General features: G+C 48.9%; 1 protein-coding gene across 3 annotated transcripts in view; it reads left to right on the top strand.

Annotated features, from left to right (window-relative positions):
- Positions 1-17,652, top strand: part of LOC118935956 (dehydrogenase/reductase SDR family member on chromosome X) — a 108,305-nt gene that overhangs the window by 70,022 nt on the left and 20,631 nt on the right. For all 3 annotated transcript variants that reach the window (XM_036932641.2, XM_036932642.2, XM_036932643.2), the window contains 2 exons: positions 6,305-6,406; positions 16,010-16,217. In XM_036932641.2, coding sequence (XP_036788536.1) covers positions 6,305-6,406; positions 16,010-16,217 — 310 coding nt within the window. The remainder of the gene's footprint in view (positions 1-6,304; positions 6,407-16,009; positions 16,218-17,652) is intronic.

The raw sequence follows: 17,652 nt of genomic DNA, 5'->3' as shown, positions 1-17,652 counted from the left end.
TGTGGTTAAATGAGAGTGGGTTTTTTCTATTGCTTGTGGTTTGCATCTGACACTGAGGAATGGACGGTACAATCCCCCCCAACCTTATTTTTTTGCCTGTCTGTGTGTCTGGAGTGAGATGCCCCCTCTATCTTCCTTGGCCTTTGCTATATAATATTTCAAAATACTTGCCTCACAAAATAAATGCAGAAATAGAGAAACCCATTGGGAATTTTCTCCCCACAGTGCCATTTGGTGGTGCCTGTTTGTACCCACACCCTCAGGGCGTTTCTGTCCCTGCCGTGTTCCTGTCTCCAGCTGGACCACCTTCCAACTGCTTATTTCTCGGTTGAAGATGCAGATTTACCTCCATAGCCACAGACTGCAAACGTCTTGTTTTTACAAACTGCACAGAAATCATTGTCTTGAGGCTAATGCATAGATGCCGGAAGATCACGGTGCTAGGGTTCTTGGTATTTTTGGAGTCTCCGGGTGAAAGGTTATTCTACGCAGATTGTGGAGTTGTTTTAATGTGCTGATTAATCTCATTGCTATTTCGCTATATGTGTAACAATGTAGAAATAACAAATATCCTTAGGATTTTTAAATCCAAAGGTGTCTTGGACATCACACTGAAAAAAGCTTCAGATGAGAGGATATTCTTACTGATATTTTGTCTCCCTGTGCCTTAATCTAAGAGAGTGATAAAAGAATATTTGTATTTTTCAGGGTATTTTGAGAACATGACTATCTCTAAAACATCATAGAAGAGCACCCGTGTCAGTGTGGGGTTCTGGGTTCTGTGTGGCACAGGGCGGGATGCAGGCTGGCTAAGCTTCTGCATAGCTTGCTGCCGAGCCTAGTGTAGTCCCATCATCTGGTCCCACTTTGCAGATACTAGGAGCTCATTTCCAGATCTGAGCATCTGGCTCCTCAGTGTGCTACAAATAGGGGCAACTCTAGGTACTGGGCTCCAGAGGAGCATAGTAGTTTCTGAGAAGGTCAAATAAAATTGGGATCTTTCCATCTTCATGCCAGCTTGAGAGATGGTAACCTTTGGGAGCAAGTACCCATTCTAGCTCACCTCCTTCGAGAAATAGTCCTTATTTTATTTTTAAAACTTTTAATGGAAAATAGTTGATGTAAAGTATAGTATTGATTTCAGATGTACCACATGGTGAGCATTTAATAATGTATGTAATTGTTGCATCGAGAAATATTCATTAAAGTAAAATGGAGCCGTGGGTACCACCACCCATTAGCATTTGACTATAGCCCAAAATGAAACCACAAAAAATATTTTCTGCTCCTCGATAATGTGAGCACTCTAAGATCGATTATGGAAACTATTCCCTACTCCTGTTTTTATGAGGTAAGCCCAGTAACTTTCTGAAGGTGTAACCATGCTGGACCATAGATGATATTTACAAAGGCAGTGAATTCTGCCGTGTCCGTCCTCTGAAAGCTTGAGCATAATTAATATAGTGAAGCAAGTCATTTAAGGATTCCCAGAGTCTGTGTTATTATCAGGGGAGCTTATTTAAGAAAAGGAGGCAGGCAGAATGACGAGAGGATGCATGAGTTTGTAATGGGGAAGCTATGTGTACAGCTGAGACACTATGTTCCAGTAGAATCTGAGGTTGTCACTTAGCAGAGATGGAAATACCATGTGGGACCGGGATACAGTCACTTTATGCACTGAGAAGTCCCAGAAGAATGGGACCTAGCAGACCTTCACAGGCCGGGGAGGTAAAGGTGGACTTTGAGGGTCTCCCACTGGTCAACCCATAGGGAATGTTCAGTGACCTGCAATTGCAACTTCTGACCCAGCCAGTAATTCACATTTTAAGGACTTGGGGAGATTTCTTAACTAAACCTTCTCTCAACCAAAGTTGAAGCGTTTACTTTGACCGTTGCCATGGCCGAGCAAATATTTTGCACTCTCACGTTTATTTGATAAATGGCAACTATGCCATGACAGCCGTGCTCCACATGGATTCAGATTGTTGACAGTGTAACTTTTTAGTTCATCACGGAACTTGTTCCTCCCCTGACTCCACCCAGAGTAAAGAGCGAACCCAAAAGGGAGAATCTCCTGATGAGATGTGTTTGGGACCCCAAAGAAAGGAGCCCTTACAACCCACCCTTTCTGGGGTACACATTTTGCAAAGTTAGGCTCAACGTGCTTCTTCGCTGCAGGTGGGGCTAGGAACGCAATGGCATGTCACCCCCATGATTAGATTTTGCCCTGGGATGATGGTGAAGGGACTTTGTAGACAGAATGAAGGTCTGAAAATGAGTTGACCTTGAGCTGATCAAGGGAAGACCATCCTGTGACCTAAAGAAGTGACTCCTTTAAAACAGACCCCAAATGGCAGAAATTCTCCCGCTGGCTTAGAGGAAGCACATTGCCTCATCGCGGGAAGGACACGTGGCAGGGAGCTGAGGGTCGCACTGGAAGCTGAGGACCAACCTTGGCTGCCAGCCAGGAGGATAACGGGGTCCTCGTCCCGCACAGTCGTGTGGACCTGAATTCTGCCGACAGTCTGAACGGGCCTGGAACAGTATCCTGAGCTCTCACACGACCTCAGCCTGCCTGATGTCTTATCAGCCTTGTGGGACCCTGCGTAGAGACCCAGCTCACCCCCACCCAGACTTCTGACTTAAAGAACTCTGAGACAATAAGTGGTGTTGTTTTAAGCCAGTAAGTTTGGGGTGATTTGTTACACAGCACGACTAGCTTGTGCAGATGGCTCCTGGAGCAGATGATCTGGGGCAGGGCGAGGAGGAGGGACTGCAGGCAGGTGGGTGTCGGGACTCAGTGGGTCCAGGCCGTGGGTGCTGCTGTGTGCACCCAAGGAACCTCCCTGCCTTCTCACCAGCGAGCAAGGAGGGGAGCCTGAGAGCCACTGAGGACGGTAAACACCTTAATGAGTTTGTGTTCTGCTGCTAGGAAGTGTGTCATCCCCTAAAAAAGCTGCTAATGTAAGCATTTTCACTGTGTACCCCACATCACTTCCTCAGGTCATAGCATCCCTAACAGATCCATAATAACCCAGGTTAGCATGCTAGTCATATGTCCACGGCAGAGCATGTATTAGAACTGGATTTTTCCTCCCCTTTTCCCACTCCTGGCCACCAAGCAATACTCTTTAATTATTTGAATTCTTTAAAATGACTGAGATTTATGTATGTCTGTATTTGTGTCTGTGTTTTAGGTTGTCTACAGGATGTATATAGGATGCTCCCCTTTTTTGTTTAAAGGTGTTACCTACATGATGGTTTAATGGCCATGTGGATTTCAGAATTGATCGCGCCATTCAATTTAATTAATACATTCAATTTAATGACCCATATCCATCACCTGGAATAGTTACCATTCCATGTGCACGGTGAGAACACTTAAGATCTCCCAGTAAATTCCAAATGTACGATATAGGATTGTTCACTAGTGTCACCATGCTAGAGTCACATGCCAGACCTAATTCTTGTAATGGAAAGTTTGAACTTTGAGCAGCAGACATGTCCCCATTTCCTCCACCCCCAGCCCTGTCCCTGCACAAGGGACGTGTCCCGTGTTGGGAGAACTTTGAAAGCTGTCCTGCTCAACTGACCCTGCTTCCCTATAAGCAGTGCCCCTCAGTGATACAGGATCGGGGTGGTCCCAAATTCACCCGTTAAGTTGCAAGGCGGGTAGATGGATGGAATCAATCGTAGGAGCCCTTTCCTTCTGGGAAATAAGTGCCTTTGCACACATTACTTTGCTGGAAATGATCATTTTCCCTAGTGCTGAACACACTTGCTTTTCTTTATCCAAGCAGGGGTTTTTATTTACATTATCGTTTATGATTTTTTTCATCTATATATAAATGTTCCCAACTAAGTGGTTTCTTCTCTTTTCCCTCCCTTCTGGGGCCACCTCTTTGCAGCTTTTTATAGCAGAGTAATGCAAAGGTCACCAGACGTTTCAGATCAGCCCTCTTCTGCCTGTATTTTGAGTTAATCAACAGAAGTGGGATGATCAGCACTTTGATAGCCTGAAAGAATTTGCTGGAATATGCACAACTCCCTCCCCCCTTTTTCTGGGATGCCATTCTTTTTTTATTTCGCTATTTCTCTCCCGTTCGTTGGTCTGATGAGTCCTCATTTCCTTGATTAGATAGTGATCATCGGTGTTTTCTCAGAAAGTGATTCATTTCCTGGAGATTTTCCTAGTTTCATTATAAATTTAACCTGTTATTCATACAGTTACAATTAGGAACCCACACTTTTAAAATCTTCTTCCTGCAACAGACCACTTCCTCTCTGTAAACTCACATGTTCAACCTTGTTGAATTTGTAATTCACCACCTTCTCCGGCCCCTGTTTTCTTTTTTATCTGTGGGTCCGTCAGATGCTCAGAGGGGTACCTCGAATCTCCCATAACAAGTCCAGTTCCCTCCATTTCTTCTCGCGTAGCTAAGCGTTCTTGAGAAATGCCATCCGATGTTGTGTTACTCAGAAGACAATGATCAGAGGCACATCAGTATCATAGCTTCACACGGGCGGAGCCCTGGGTCTGGGGATAAGGATCTGCTTTGTCCCATTCACGTTTTACTCTTGAACGAACCCCGTCTTGTATGATGAGGACCAGCGCCGCTTTGGAATTTTGCTCATCTGTGTGGTCATTTTCAGCTTTTAAATATTTAGTCCTCCCTTTTAATAACTCTGTAAGCAACATACAGAAATCTTCTCCTTTTCTAGAGCATTTGAATGCATTTTTCTGATAGGCTACTATTTTGGGCTTGGTATGAATGATAGCCACTTGGGGTTCACACCTTCTGTTTCAGACTGTGACCCCCCTTAGCTGCTTCTTGGATGTTCTGGTTTTGCTTGTCTTTGCTACTCACCTGTGTGACAGAGGTCCTGTTCATGGTCTCTTAGGGGGACGCTGAATACCCTCAAAACATTGTAGCTTCCATTTCTCTGATTATTCAAAGAGGCATGACAATTCAAAGAGGCATTCCCGGTGTCATGGAGAACAACAGTGGTGTCTCCCTCCCCTGCGTCCCCAGGAATCTTGCTGTATCATATCACCACACTTCTCACGATGCACACTGAGGGGAAGGGATGCAGCCCCTATGGGCTTCAGATGGATGTGACAGAGGAGCCCCTAGCAGGCATGACTCCCCGTGTCCTGGCAGAGGCCAGCCCTGGTGCTTCTGATCAGCGGGGGAACGTCTCCTACTCTGCAAATTGTCCTGCGTGGTCCTGTTCTCAGGGATGGAGCCCGCGAAGGCTTCCTGTCTGCAGTGAGGGCCCTTCCCCCCCAAGCTGTAAGGCTTGATTCAGGGGCTCATCTTCGCTGTGCGGTCACCCGCCTCAGCCATGTGCTCTTCCCCCATTCCTGGCAGTGACACCCTGCAAAGGGGAAGAGGTGGGGTCGGAGAGCACGTCCTGAATGGATGCAGCAAGTCGGGGCTGCTGGCGAAAGCATGCAGAGGGGGTAGCAAAGCCCGTTGGCTACCTCACAAGGCAATGGAAATGGAGCAGCGGCGTCCACGGTTCTCGCCCATTATGGCCCTTTTGCCCCGTGGAACACGGAAGAAGCATCTGATGTTCCAAAGGTCCGATAGCCGCGTCTGTTTCTGGAAGCAGAGTGTGCATGCCCAGTAGCCACAGTTACCGCAGTTCATAGCCGGAGTGTGGGCTTTCCTCTTGGTTTGGTTTAATACTCATGAGTCTTTTAGGGGAACATGAGAACCGTGTGTCGGGAATTCCTATACAGATGGTACCGTGTTCTAGAAGAGCGCTTCGGAACTGGCTGTGGCAAAAAAAAAACAAACTCCCTTTTCTGCAATCTGTCACAGATGGAGGCGGCCGTCGACAGAATAGAAACGATCTACTAGAAAAAAATGTATTAGAAAAACATGCAAAATGGAAGGCCTGCCCCATGTTGCTTTTTTAAAATCACCAAATTCAGCAAACATAAAATGACTGTCAATTTTTTTGAAAATTTTCTTCCAAACGGTTATCCTCAGTCTTGGAGTGGGTGTTACGGCGGAGCGGTAACAGACCGTACACAGGATGGTGCCCGTGTGTGGGCCTTGCTCTGGGGGACTCCCGTCCAGAAGCATGCCACCTTCTATTGACAAGAAGCAAGTCCCAGGTCCCACCCTCCCTCAGTGAGTGGGCATTGTCAAGAGCATGCCTCTTTGAGGGTATTCTCTCAGGGGATATTCTCTCAGGGGAAATGCCTCATTTTTTCCCCACCATTCCTTCGCAGATGGGATAGACCCTTCTGTGGTAGGTTGGACGGTCACCAGATGTCTCTGTCTTTTTCCAGTGGAATTTCTATATTGCGACCTGGCGTCCATGACGTCTATCCGGCAGTTCGTCCAGAACTTCAAGATGAAGAAAATCCCCCTCCATGTCCTGGTCAATAATGGTGAGTTTCAGTGGCGTCCGGGCGTGAATTCTCTAGCGGTCACGGGAGGGCAGGAGTGCAGGGTTCCCCAGGACATCCATGCATCCGTGTGTAGTTCATTGATGTTGCCATGTTTCATAGGTGTCTGTCGCTTCTGGGATTAGCCAGCATCGATTTCAGGGCATTACTTTCAAACGATGGCACGTATCTTACGAAACCCTCGCATTCCCACGAGAGTCGGCATTATTTGGCTTCCAGACTCATGGTGCCTTACCTCTTACTCAACTGCCTCCTCACAGCCACCATCCTCACAGGGACACGAGGAGCCGCATGTCCCTTTCCTCTGCTTGTGACCTGTCCTCCTTTCCATCTTTATCACAAACCACCCTTGACCCGCAGCCCTCCTTCCAGCCACACCAAGCTCGCCGAGCCGATCCTCCTGCTCATTTAACAAAATATTCCATAAAAACGAATCCAGACTTCCTACGTCTATAAATGAGATAAATCATAAAAATAAGACAGCGAGACCAATAGATGTAACTCAGGAAGCTGCAACCATGCCATCTTTGCAAATATATCAAACATGTGTCCAGTAATTCGTATTTTGGATGGCAGAGAAAAAGTTACCTTAGAAAACCGTTGTGATTACCCTGAGCCCCCTGCATAATCCTGGATAATTTCTCTACTTTACCTTCATCCCTTCTCCAAAGTCCCTTCTGCCGCCCGAGGTACCATGTTAAGACATTCCAGAGGTCAGCATGCGGGTGACCCTGCAGGGGGAAGGAGCCCATGTCTTCCTCCTAAGGCTGAGTCCTTGTCCACTTGATTCAAGCCCCCTGGATGTGGTGGCTGTTGACGTGGCCCCTCTCTCATCTCTTTATTTTCCCTGTGTTACCATTTTTCTGCAGGCAGGAAAAGTGTCAGTGTAGGCCTGCTTCTCCTCGGTCCACTTGTGTCATTGGAAATCCTCACGTAACATGAGACATGGGTGGTTCTTGCTGCAAAGCTCAGAATGGCTTTAATTTTTGCCTTCTTCTCCACAGAGCTTTAATAATAATTTTTCATGCTTTCCCAGAGGGTCAGGCCCTTCCAATTATTTGCAGAAATAAATGATTTCCCAGGAAATGGCCATTTGCTTTGCTGAGCACGTATCAACCTTATAATTGAGTAGAATTACAACGCCGTGAAGCACCGGGCACAGAGATGAGCTAGCAGACCCGTGGCGATCCTGTCATTTCCCCTCTGTATTTAACTCCCTCGGGAATTAGTAACCGGAACACTTCACTCCAGAGCAATTTGGCGGTGGCGGGACTTGGAGGAATCTTGCTCTGTGTGGAATTTGTGAGGTTTTATACACACACAAGAACAGCTCCGTGTCCTCTTAAGGTCTTTCCTGCATTCTTTTGCTGCAGCCCTCTCACCCATAACAAGTAGACAGGAGTATGACTGACATCCAACACCTTTCTCTAACAGATGTTACTCTGTTGTGGGCCCACAGAATTTTAGAGGGAGACGTGTATGACCACATGGGCCGCCGTGGACACAGCACGGTGGTGGGGCTGCCAGCAGCCGACTCACCGGTGTCCCTCCAGAAGTCACCCTCCACCCCTGGCCTTTGAGATGACTCCAGGGGTCCTCTGAAGGCCCATTGTTCTTTATCTCTGCAGACTCTCAACCAGGCATGTGTGGGTCTCAGGAAGATGGCATTTGTCCAGAGCCCAGGACCCAGTTGACTTTGGACGTAGGGAGGATTGTGGAGGACCCTCCTTATGTACCCCGCAGATGGTTGGCTTTGCTTCCACCCGGGCGTCCTCCTCCATGTAGACCTTGCATCTGTGCTCGGCAGCTGCCAGCCTGCCCAGTGGCCCAGGGGCATCTCCGGACACACGACCCGTGCAGAGCTGCCAAGCCCTCAGCTGACAAGGCTCCAGGGCACACTCAGTTGATTTCTCTTGATTTTCCTTGAATTTCTTTGCCACTTCCTGCTTCCAGAGGCCGGTGTATTCCTTGGCTCATGGTCCCCTCCCCTGTCTTCAAGGCCAGTGACGTACCTGCCCAACACTCGCCCTTTCTGACCTTTGCTTCTCTTCTCTCCTTCTTTGATTCGGACCCTCCCTTCCCTCTTGTGAGGACCTTGTGAGGACGCTGAGCCCAGCCGGGCCATCAGGACCATCTCCCATCTCAGGATCCTTAATGCAATCACATCTGCAAGGTCCCTTTTTGCCATGCAAGGTTGCATATTTGCAAGGTCTGGAAGTCAGGATGTTGACATCTTTGGGACATTATTCTGTCCACACCCAGGATGAGGACGTAGGTATCTTTGGGGGCATTATTCTGTCCGCCAAATGGGGGTGAGGGCCTGGATGTCTCCAGGGACTATTATTTTGTCCACCCCTCAGGGATTAGGACATGCACACCTTTGGGGTCATTGCTCCATCTACCGCATGGGGACTAGCACGTAGACATCTTTACGGGGTCCTTCCTCAGCTCACCACACCTGCCTTGTGTATGCGCTGTCACTCAGGCAGGAGAAATACAGTGATAAACAGGAGTCCCTGACCTCATGGAAATCACTGTAGCAAAGTAGACCAGCATTAAACAAATCACCGTTGAGTGACACGCCCCACCCTAGAACAGGCCGCCTGCAGGGTGACCACACGTCGTGTAAAATATGAAGATTGCACCGTACGTCTGAGCCCCTCCATGGCATTTCCCAGCCAGTGTTCCTCCAAGTGCCATTTCCAGGAGTCGGGAATGGGACCCCATCTGTGGGATGATGTCCTGAAATGATGCTCTGAGCTCTGCGGAGCTCTGCATCTTGCAAGAAGTTGGCTGGGCTGCGTCAGCTCTTGGTTCCGTGGACGATTTAGTGGCCCACTGAGGCCTGTTCTATGCAGTACTTCATCTGGGGCCCCTGTTGGAGGACGCCTGTTGTGCAGGACTTGGAGGTAACGGCTTCTGTGGGTTCAGACAGAAGCTTCCAGGAAAGCGTGTAGGCTAGAGGTTACATTTGTGCCCATGATGGGTGCCCACTGCGCGCTCTCCATAGTGTCTGGCCAGGAAAGCCTCCTGATAGATGCGTGCTAGGTGGCAGAAATGGGGTCTTTCTTGGTCCCCTGGAGGTGCCGCAGAACCATACAACTCCTGGAGGTCAGGGAGGAGTGTCCCGTGGTACCTGCGCAGGGCGGAGGGAAGGCTGCTGGGACAAGTGGCCCTCGGGCCGGGGCATGGCCAGGAGTCTGCAGCCAGCACTGAGTTGACTCAGCACCCATGTGGGGTGCTGGGGGCTCGGGTCGGACTCACCATGACTTAGAGGAAGTAAAGGCTTTTTCTCATTTGCTTCACATCTTGTTTTATGCACGAGGATTCATCCTCACTGGGAGCTGTGAGCCTTTTGAAGTCAAGTATGTTTGGCAGGTCCTGGATGTCAACACACGCCCACAGGTTTCCCAACTACAGGACTTTGCAGAAGGGACCCTGGTGATGGTAGTGTTTGTATCCACAAGGGTCTGCAGAGTTCCCCGAAATTATTTGCCCAGGACCCGCTCCTGGATATTAACGCCTCCCCACCAACATGATCGGTTGAAAGGACTTGGGTGACGCACTGCTGTGTATTAAGTCTGATTTTCCAAACGGCCCCATCTCTGCTCCACCAGGGGGACCTGGAAGGACTGGTGAAAGCTGGGCTTTCTGCTTTCTTTTCTCTTTTTATCCTTAAAGATAAGAGCCATCAAGAGTTTGCACATGTTAAGTATTTCAGACATTAAATATTTCTGCATTTGCCGGTGTGCTGAAAATAGAACCAGACCGCCTCTTGCTGGCTGTCTTAAGCTCATGAGCAGCGATGATGATTTATCAAACATACGAATTACCAAGAGACGAGCTCCCACGGAGCTGGCTCAGGATCTATCGCTGATTCCCATCAGCATTTTATCAGGCTCCCTTCCCATCCCCGTGTCTGAACACGGACAGATTCCTGATGACTGCCCAGGATCGATGTCTTCATCTCTGTACAATTTCTCATAAGTTACACGGATGGATCTCCCAAGATCAAGAATGACTAAAAATTATGTTTCCTGTGAAAAAAGTAAAGATAGCCCTGGGGACCCTGAGAAATAAGAAAGGGGCTCAGCTGGTCAGATACCTACTGACCCTAGATTTTGGTAGAGGTCTTCATCATTCATTAATTCATTCAACAAATCAGCACAGAGCACCGAGGAGATGAAAACGCTTTCCATCTGAGCTCCCTTCTAGGAACGTGGGAACTGGTGGGTCGCTGTGCGTGCCTTTCCAATGGATGATGGGCTCTGACGATGGATAGACCACTTAGCATCAACGCGTGGTTTGTTTTCCAATGTTTTCCTCTCCCAGATGGACCAGTTTTCTGCTGTGTGACGGGTCTCCCTGTAACAGGACACAGTTGGGGGTATCCCTCTGGGGATGGGTGCTGGCGGTGCTGTGTGACCTGAGTTACTCTGACCCCAACCTGCCGGAGACCTGGGCTGCAGGTGGAGGGACTGCTTCTCCTACTACTACTATTTCCATTCTCCCAAACACACCTTTGGAGCTTCCGGAAAGTGGTTCAGAAACACAGTGGTTTTCCCATTTTTCTAACGCTTTGGAAACATTGGACCCAGGAGCTCTTCAGAGTTGGGCATTTAAAATCACCTGGCCCTAAATTTCCACGACTGTTCAACGGCAGGTCCCACAGGCAGGTACCTTGAGCCAGGGATTGGTAGTTTGCAATTTAAGAAGCATACACCATAAAGGATGCCCTTATTGCTGTCTTCACGGGGTTGGGGGTGACTGATGTGAGTTTACCCTGCCTGAGGATGGTGAGAAAGTTGTCCTGGGAAGGAACTGTCGGGAATATGGAACCGGGTGCCCAACTGCATGATGCCCCCTCCAGCGTTTCCGTCGCTGTATTCGCTCATTTAAGGATTATTTTCGACACACACATTTGCTCCTTCAGATTTGACTTCCTGATTGTCCCCCGGGGTGGCTGGGTTCTCTCCTCTGTAAACACTTGACCCCATTGCCCGTGTCCTTCTGTGCTTATGAGCGTGTGGGTTCAATACCACCCCCAGTCTTGCTTTGAATCACAGATGTGCACGGATCTCTAGATTTTTCCAGACATCCCTCCTTACAACCCGTGGACCACTCGTTGTCTGTTCCTTTTGTACAGGTGGTTTTAGAGCCCTCAGGGCTGTTTCAGGGTGGTCTGTTGTCCCGCCTCATGTGTCATATCTGTATTTCCTCCCCGATTACCACGGTTTCAGGACAGCTTCCAGACAGCTTCGGTTTTGCATTCTCTAAGTTCCCCTTAGTGCCAAAGTCAACAGATTAAAAAGCTGTGCAGGGGACACAGACTTTGAAAGTAGATCTAGCGGCCGGTCCTTGGACTAATGGTGGAATGTGCACGTGAGTCCCCTAAAATGTTCCTTGTGTTCTGGAGTTAAGCCATCATGTAGCAATTTAATGCCACTAGAATGTGGTCTCCTTGTCTCTCTCTCTCTCCCCCCTTCTTGATGCCTCTCGCTATCTCTGCGCCCTTCATCCCCACCGTTTTCCCTTCCCCTGCAAGGCAGAGAACTCTCCCTCATCCCCCCTGATTAGGACACACCTTTGTTTGCTCTATAAGGAATAACATGGGTTTCTGAGTGTGTCATTCACCCATCAGACGCACAGATGAGTGAGCAGATATTTTTATGGTTCCTTCTACATTTCCGTTGGCACAGGGAGATGTTAAGATCTCTGAAACCTGGATGTGACCACACTATCACCTTCTCCATTTAGAAAACACAAACACAGCTATGTTGGTGAGCAATTGCAATTTCTCCCTCAGCACATATGTGTTCGATAAAGATCATCGTCTGAGTCACTGTGCTACCCAGGGAGGGCTCCAGGACATTTTGCTTTAGAATAGAAATGATGGTCATTATTCCCAGCATCTCACATTATAATAGGGTAGGAATGTGCAGGGACCCCAGAGAGCTCTTGGTCCAGCCTCCACGATGCCCACATGCCCCCCCCCAACATCTTCCCCGCTGCGTGAGCCCCAGAACGGATCAGACGCTTCCAGAGCCCGGGAGGTGACCAGCTGCGTGCATGGTGCCAGTGTTCTCACTGCTGTTGTAAAAACGTGCTTTTCCCAGGGCTGCTGTTTACACAGAGAATTGGCCCAGAGAACCTTGTGTGATCTCCTGAGTAACCTTGAACTTAGTCTTTGCCCAGAGCATAAACATTGCAGTTCGGGTTGGTGAGTTTGTGCCGTGATCGGTCGCCAGAGCTTCGATCAGGCAAACATTATGCTGGCATTTCCCCGGCTAAACAGTTGGTTCCCATTTACTCACGCACATTATCAGTAGGAGATATGTAATAGAAATGGAATGAATGGAATATTTTAAGCCTTGGGGAGATTTAATATCGAATAATTAAGCCTTAGGTGGTGTCCTTCAGCTCCTGTCCCTGTTGACCTCACCAATGGTGTTCTAGCAAAAAAACAACACAGTAAGTCCAGCTGTTTGTTAATGCATGAAACCTGAGGTCTGTCCAGCTGCACCACACTTGGGCTGACCGGGGTCTCCTGGCTCTTTTCTCTGCTCCCAACATAAAGTCGAAATACATTATGAAGAAGGGATGATTAGCAAACATCATTCCTTAGGTAACAGATTATCCTCAGCTAACCAGGCTCAAGCCCTAGGGACTCACCACAGGCTAGCACCCCAAATTCACAGGGATCCCCGTTGATCCCCCCATCCCCTTCAGCACCCCTACTGCATTTCATAGGGCATTTTCCCAATGAATTTGGACTCGTGGGTGGCTGTGTGCAATGGCTGCTACTTTGTTCTATGAGACGGGCTCTCTAACTCGGATTTTGTCACCTAAGCATGCTCAATTAATACCCCAGCGACTACTGCCGTGTAACAAACCACCCCCAATCCTAGCAGCTCAAAATGACCATTTCATTTTGCCTGCCCTTTGGGGGCACAGGAATTTGGCACAGTTCTAGTGCCAAGACTTCACAGCTTGCCCCCAGGAATACTATTCTCTGATGGCTCAACCTGGGGCGGACATCCAGGGTGGCTCCGTCCTGTGGTGGGCACTGCCCACCGCCTGTGCCCAGCTGGGACGCTTGACCTGAGGATCTACAAGTAATCTCTCCAAAATGGTGATTCTGGGACCACCGGTCTCCTTAAACGACTGTTCCCTAGAGAAGCATTCCAGAGAACGAGGCGGGGGCTACACGGTCCTTTCTGACCCAGCCTTGGAAGTCACACAACGTGTCGACTGCACTCCTTCTGCTCATTACAGGAAAGCTAGTGAGGCAACCAAGATGCGAGGGATGGCACAGAGACTCTATCTCTTGAGGAAAACGTGTGTCAAAAGAATGAGGGCTTGTTCTGAGTGCCTCGAGCGTGGGGTCCCTCCCAACCAGCCGTAGAACCTGAGTGTTCGTGATGAGGTCATCAAGGGCTCCCCAACTGGGGATTTATAATACTTTCAGCATGACATGAGCTCTGTATATCGAGCTCCATTGCACTAAATAAGAAAATGGCAGCACATTTTGTGTAAAGTCAACCTTCACATCACGTGGAGCCACCGATTTCCAAGTCTTTGCAGATGATTTCTAAAGTGGGCCCTGGTGAGCCCTATGGAAATGTTTTGTTAGCTGCATTTTTGCGCCTGTAGGTATATTTAAGTACCCATTACATAGCATGTACGAGGTACACGCAGCTTATTTCCTTCACTTATATTGGTCCTTCCTCTGCTCACGCTCGTGGTGTATGATTTTCAGCTTGGGGGTGGGGCATGCAGCTTTACCATCGTGGAGGTTTCTTGAGGAAGCTGCTAATGAGGGGGGAGGTAAGGTGCGCTGAGTATTGGCCACCAAGCATGTCAGTGAAGGACATGGGCTTGGACCTCACCTGTCTTCTCTCCACCTCTGCTGGGCCGTCTTCCGCTGGTCTCTGGGAAAATAGCAGCAAGCCTCATCCGACTATATTTTTTAAACATCAATTTGACCTGCTACACCCAAACACTACATCATGCTGTGCAAACCGTATTCCCTTTGTTCCGGGAACCCCAGAAATGGTAAACCTGCCTTGGGGATTGGGGCTGTGTAGGCACTGTGACCACATTGTGCATGGACCCGGGTGTGATGGGCGCACAGCACAGCCTGTGTGTCCAGGGAAGGACCTCACCACCCAGCTGGAGGAACCGTCTACACATGCACGTCCATACATGGTTACCCATGCCCAAAGGTGTGGAGCATCCCACGTAGACATGCATGCGTGCACATCACATACACACACACAAATACAAATAGATATCTGTGCACCCATATAAAATGCACATAAACGTATGACTATGTGTGAGCATATGTGCCTAAAATCACGCATGCAAATTCACTTGAAAATTCAAATATGCACACATACGTGCAAATACATGGCAGTGGAAATACATATGCATGCCTTACACATAAATCCATCTGCAGATGTACAAATAGGACAGTTATGCACATGCAAATACCTCTGTTCTACACTTAAAAGCACATTCATATACACAAATGCATATGCACATATCATATGCAAATGAAACCACATATGCAAATGTACATGCTGATGCACTTACATTGCAAACTCAGACATGCCTATACTGTCTATGCAGCAGAAAATGCATGTGTACATTCATGGACATTTGCAAACACATATGCATACAAAGACATAATATATATATGTGATTTAATGTGTGTGTGTGTGTATATATACACACAGACAACCTCATGCTCATAAACACAAATCATGTCACATATACACACATATATACACACATATATAAAGAAATCTATAATAATGTACAAACACATACAGGGTTATATAAAAAACATACACACATGTGCAAGGCCATAGGCATGCCAGTATATACACGTCTGTGGACACATACACATCCCAGCACACTGGCCGGTTCCAGGAGATGGAACCAGGTGGCCCAGCCATGTGTCCGACACAGGTCATCTGTGAGCCAGACTCCACGGAAAGGATGTCGGGACAGGTCCAAGCTGCTGGGAGGCAGGATGCATGGGACACAGAACGTGCTTTCATGAAGGTGTCATGAAGCGGCCACCGGCTTGATGAGTGTCTGTGGTGGGGACGGCCAGCAGCAACCACTGGGTCAGGCTTTCCCCCAGGGAACCTTCAGGAAATAATTTGTTTCTGGGGTGCCTTGTGACTGAGTGCTGCCGTGTTGTCACTGTTACTCAAGTTCCAGATACAGAGGGACAGAGTTCAAGAGCAGGGAGGGGTCTTGTTAGCCTCCTGTGCATCCCCGCCAGGCACAAAGCCTAGTACCTCCCCGCCAGGCACACGGCCCCGGTACATCCAACCAGACACCAGGTCCCAGCACATCCCCACCAGGTCCTCAGCCCTGAGAGCTTCCCCACCAGGCACAAAGCCTGGTCCTCGCCAGACACACAGCAGAACCCTGCGGCCCAGGGAGGTGGTGGGGCCTTCAGGACCAGAACGTGCCCCCCCGGCACTGGGTCTGCTTTCATGCCCCAGGACCCGTCTGTGAAACACCGCTGCTGTCCCATCTGACTCTCCCTGGACTCCCCTTTGTCCCCAGCGGGAGTGATGATGGTCCCTCAGAGGACAACCAAGGACGGGTTTGAGGAGCACTTCGGCCTGAACTACCTGGGACACTTCCTGCTCACCCACCTCCTCCTGGACACCCTGAAAGCATCGGGCTCCCCCGGGCGCTGCGCCAGAGTGGTGACAGTATCATCGGCCACGCATTACGTCGGCGAGCTGAACTTGGACGACCTCCAGGGCAGGTGGGTGCGGGTTCCGCTGGGCCTGGCCGCGTGCAGGATGCTCAGGGTCACGGGTCACAGGCGTGCGCCGGGCACAGCACCCACACAGGATGTTGTGGGTGGTTGTCGCCAACCACTTTCATTTTACAAGCCTGCCTTGTAGGAATAACGGTAATAACCAACACCGACTCACTATTTAGTATTTTGTAGCCACACACGTAACACTAGATCCACATCAGGCCATGAATACGTGGCAGCAATACTCTTAAAATACCATTATTCTCCTCATTTTACGCATGATGGAACTGACGCTTATGTCTTCTTAAAAATATCTTCCTAAAATGTGGCAATGGTTGATGGAGCCGTAATCCCAGCCAAGGAAATATGCCTACAGAACAGAAAAATTTCATGAATGTGGAGTTAGTGGTGTTGCTAGAATCAGTGATTCACCCTATGCAAAGCTTCCGTCGTGTTTGTTTTAATGCATCCTGAAGCGCCTAGTTTTGAAGCGTTTTTGTACTGAGGTATGACTGACAGGTACCCTTACGTTAGCTTCAGGCATGCAGCATAATGACAGGATGTTCATATATATTCTGAAACCCCCCCAGTCAGCCCGCTTAACGTCCAACGCCGTCAACCACTTGCATCTTGTCCTCCGGCACCTTAGCTGTGTGATGTTATTTTTTTCTTTTTATTTGAGAGGAACAGAAGAGAAACAAACACACGTTGGGGAGAGCAAAAGATATCAGAAATGTTCAAAGGTTGTCCTTTCCACCCAACTGCAAATGCAGCCCGTGAAGTCTGTATGGGGCATCTGGGGAGACTCCGGGCACTGTGCTGTGTGCTGTATTCTCATCTGTGGGCGCTGTTCTCGCTTCCAGCCATCTCTTCCCTAGGGATGCAGTTGTCCCTGTGTGTGTCTGGGTGCATGTTTCTGTTTCTGTGTGTGTGTGTGCATGACATTGACTGTGTGTGTGTGTGTGTGTGTGTGTGTGCGCATGGCATTGACGTGACGTTTCGGACTACCCGGGTGCTTGGATGGCCTTGCTTGCCCTCTGGGACCAGGCTGTGGGATTTGGAGCAGGGTGGGTGCTGTTGCCCCACATCCTCAAGCCTGTGTGCATGTGTGTGCATGTGCATCTGTGAATGTGCGTGGTAGCCTATACCTGTGCATCTGGGAACATGGGGAGTGTGTGTGATGTGTGATGTGCACATGTGGGAGTGTGCCTGTGCATGCAGGATGTACAGGGCCACAGGAGCCTGTGCATGTACATGTGTGCTGGCACATGCTCGCACATTTATTCCCAAGTCTGCACACAGACATGGGTGTATAAGTTACTGAGTTTGTGCCCATACCCCTGGGAGCGTGTGCTCACCTATGAACATTTGCCATGTACACATGTGTGTGCACGGTGGAGTGTGGGTGCATGTGGATGTGTGCACTCATGTGAGCATA

The sequence above is a fragment of the Manis pentadactyla genome, chromosome X, assembly GCF_030020395.1.
Source record: "Manis pentadactyla isolate mManPen7 chromosome X, mManPen7.hap1, whole genome shotgun sequence".
Classification (NCBI taxonomy): Eukaryota; Metazoa; Chordata; class Mammalia; order Pholidota; family Manidae; genus Manis; species Manis pentadactyla.
This window is presented reverse-complemented; position numbering and strand designations above follow the sequence as displayed.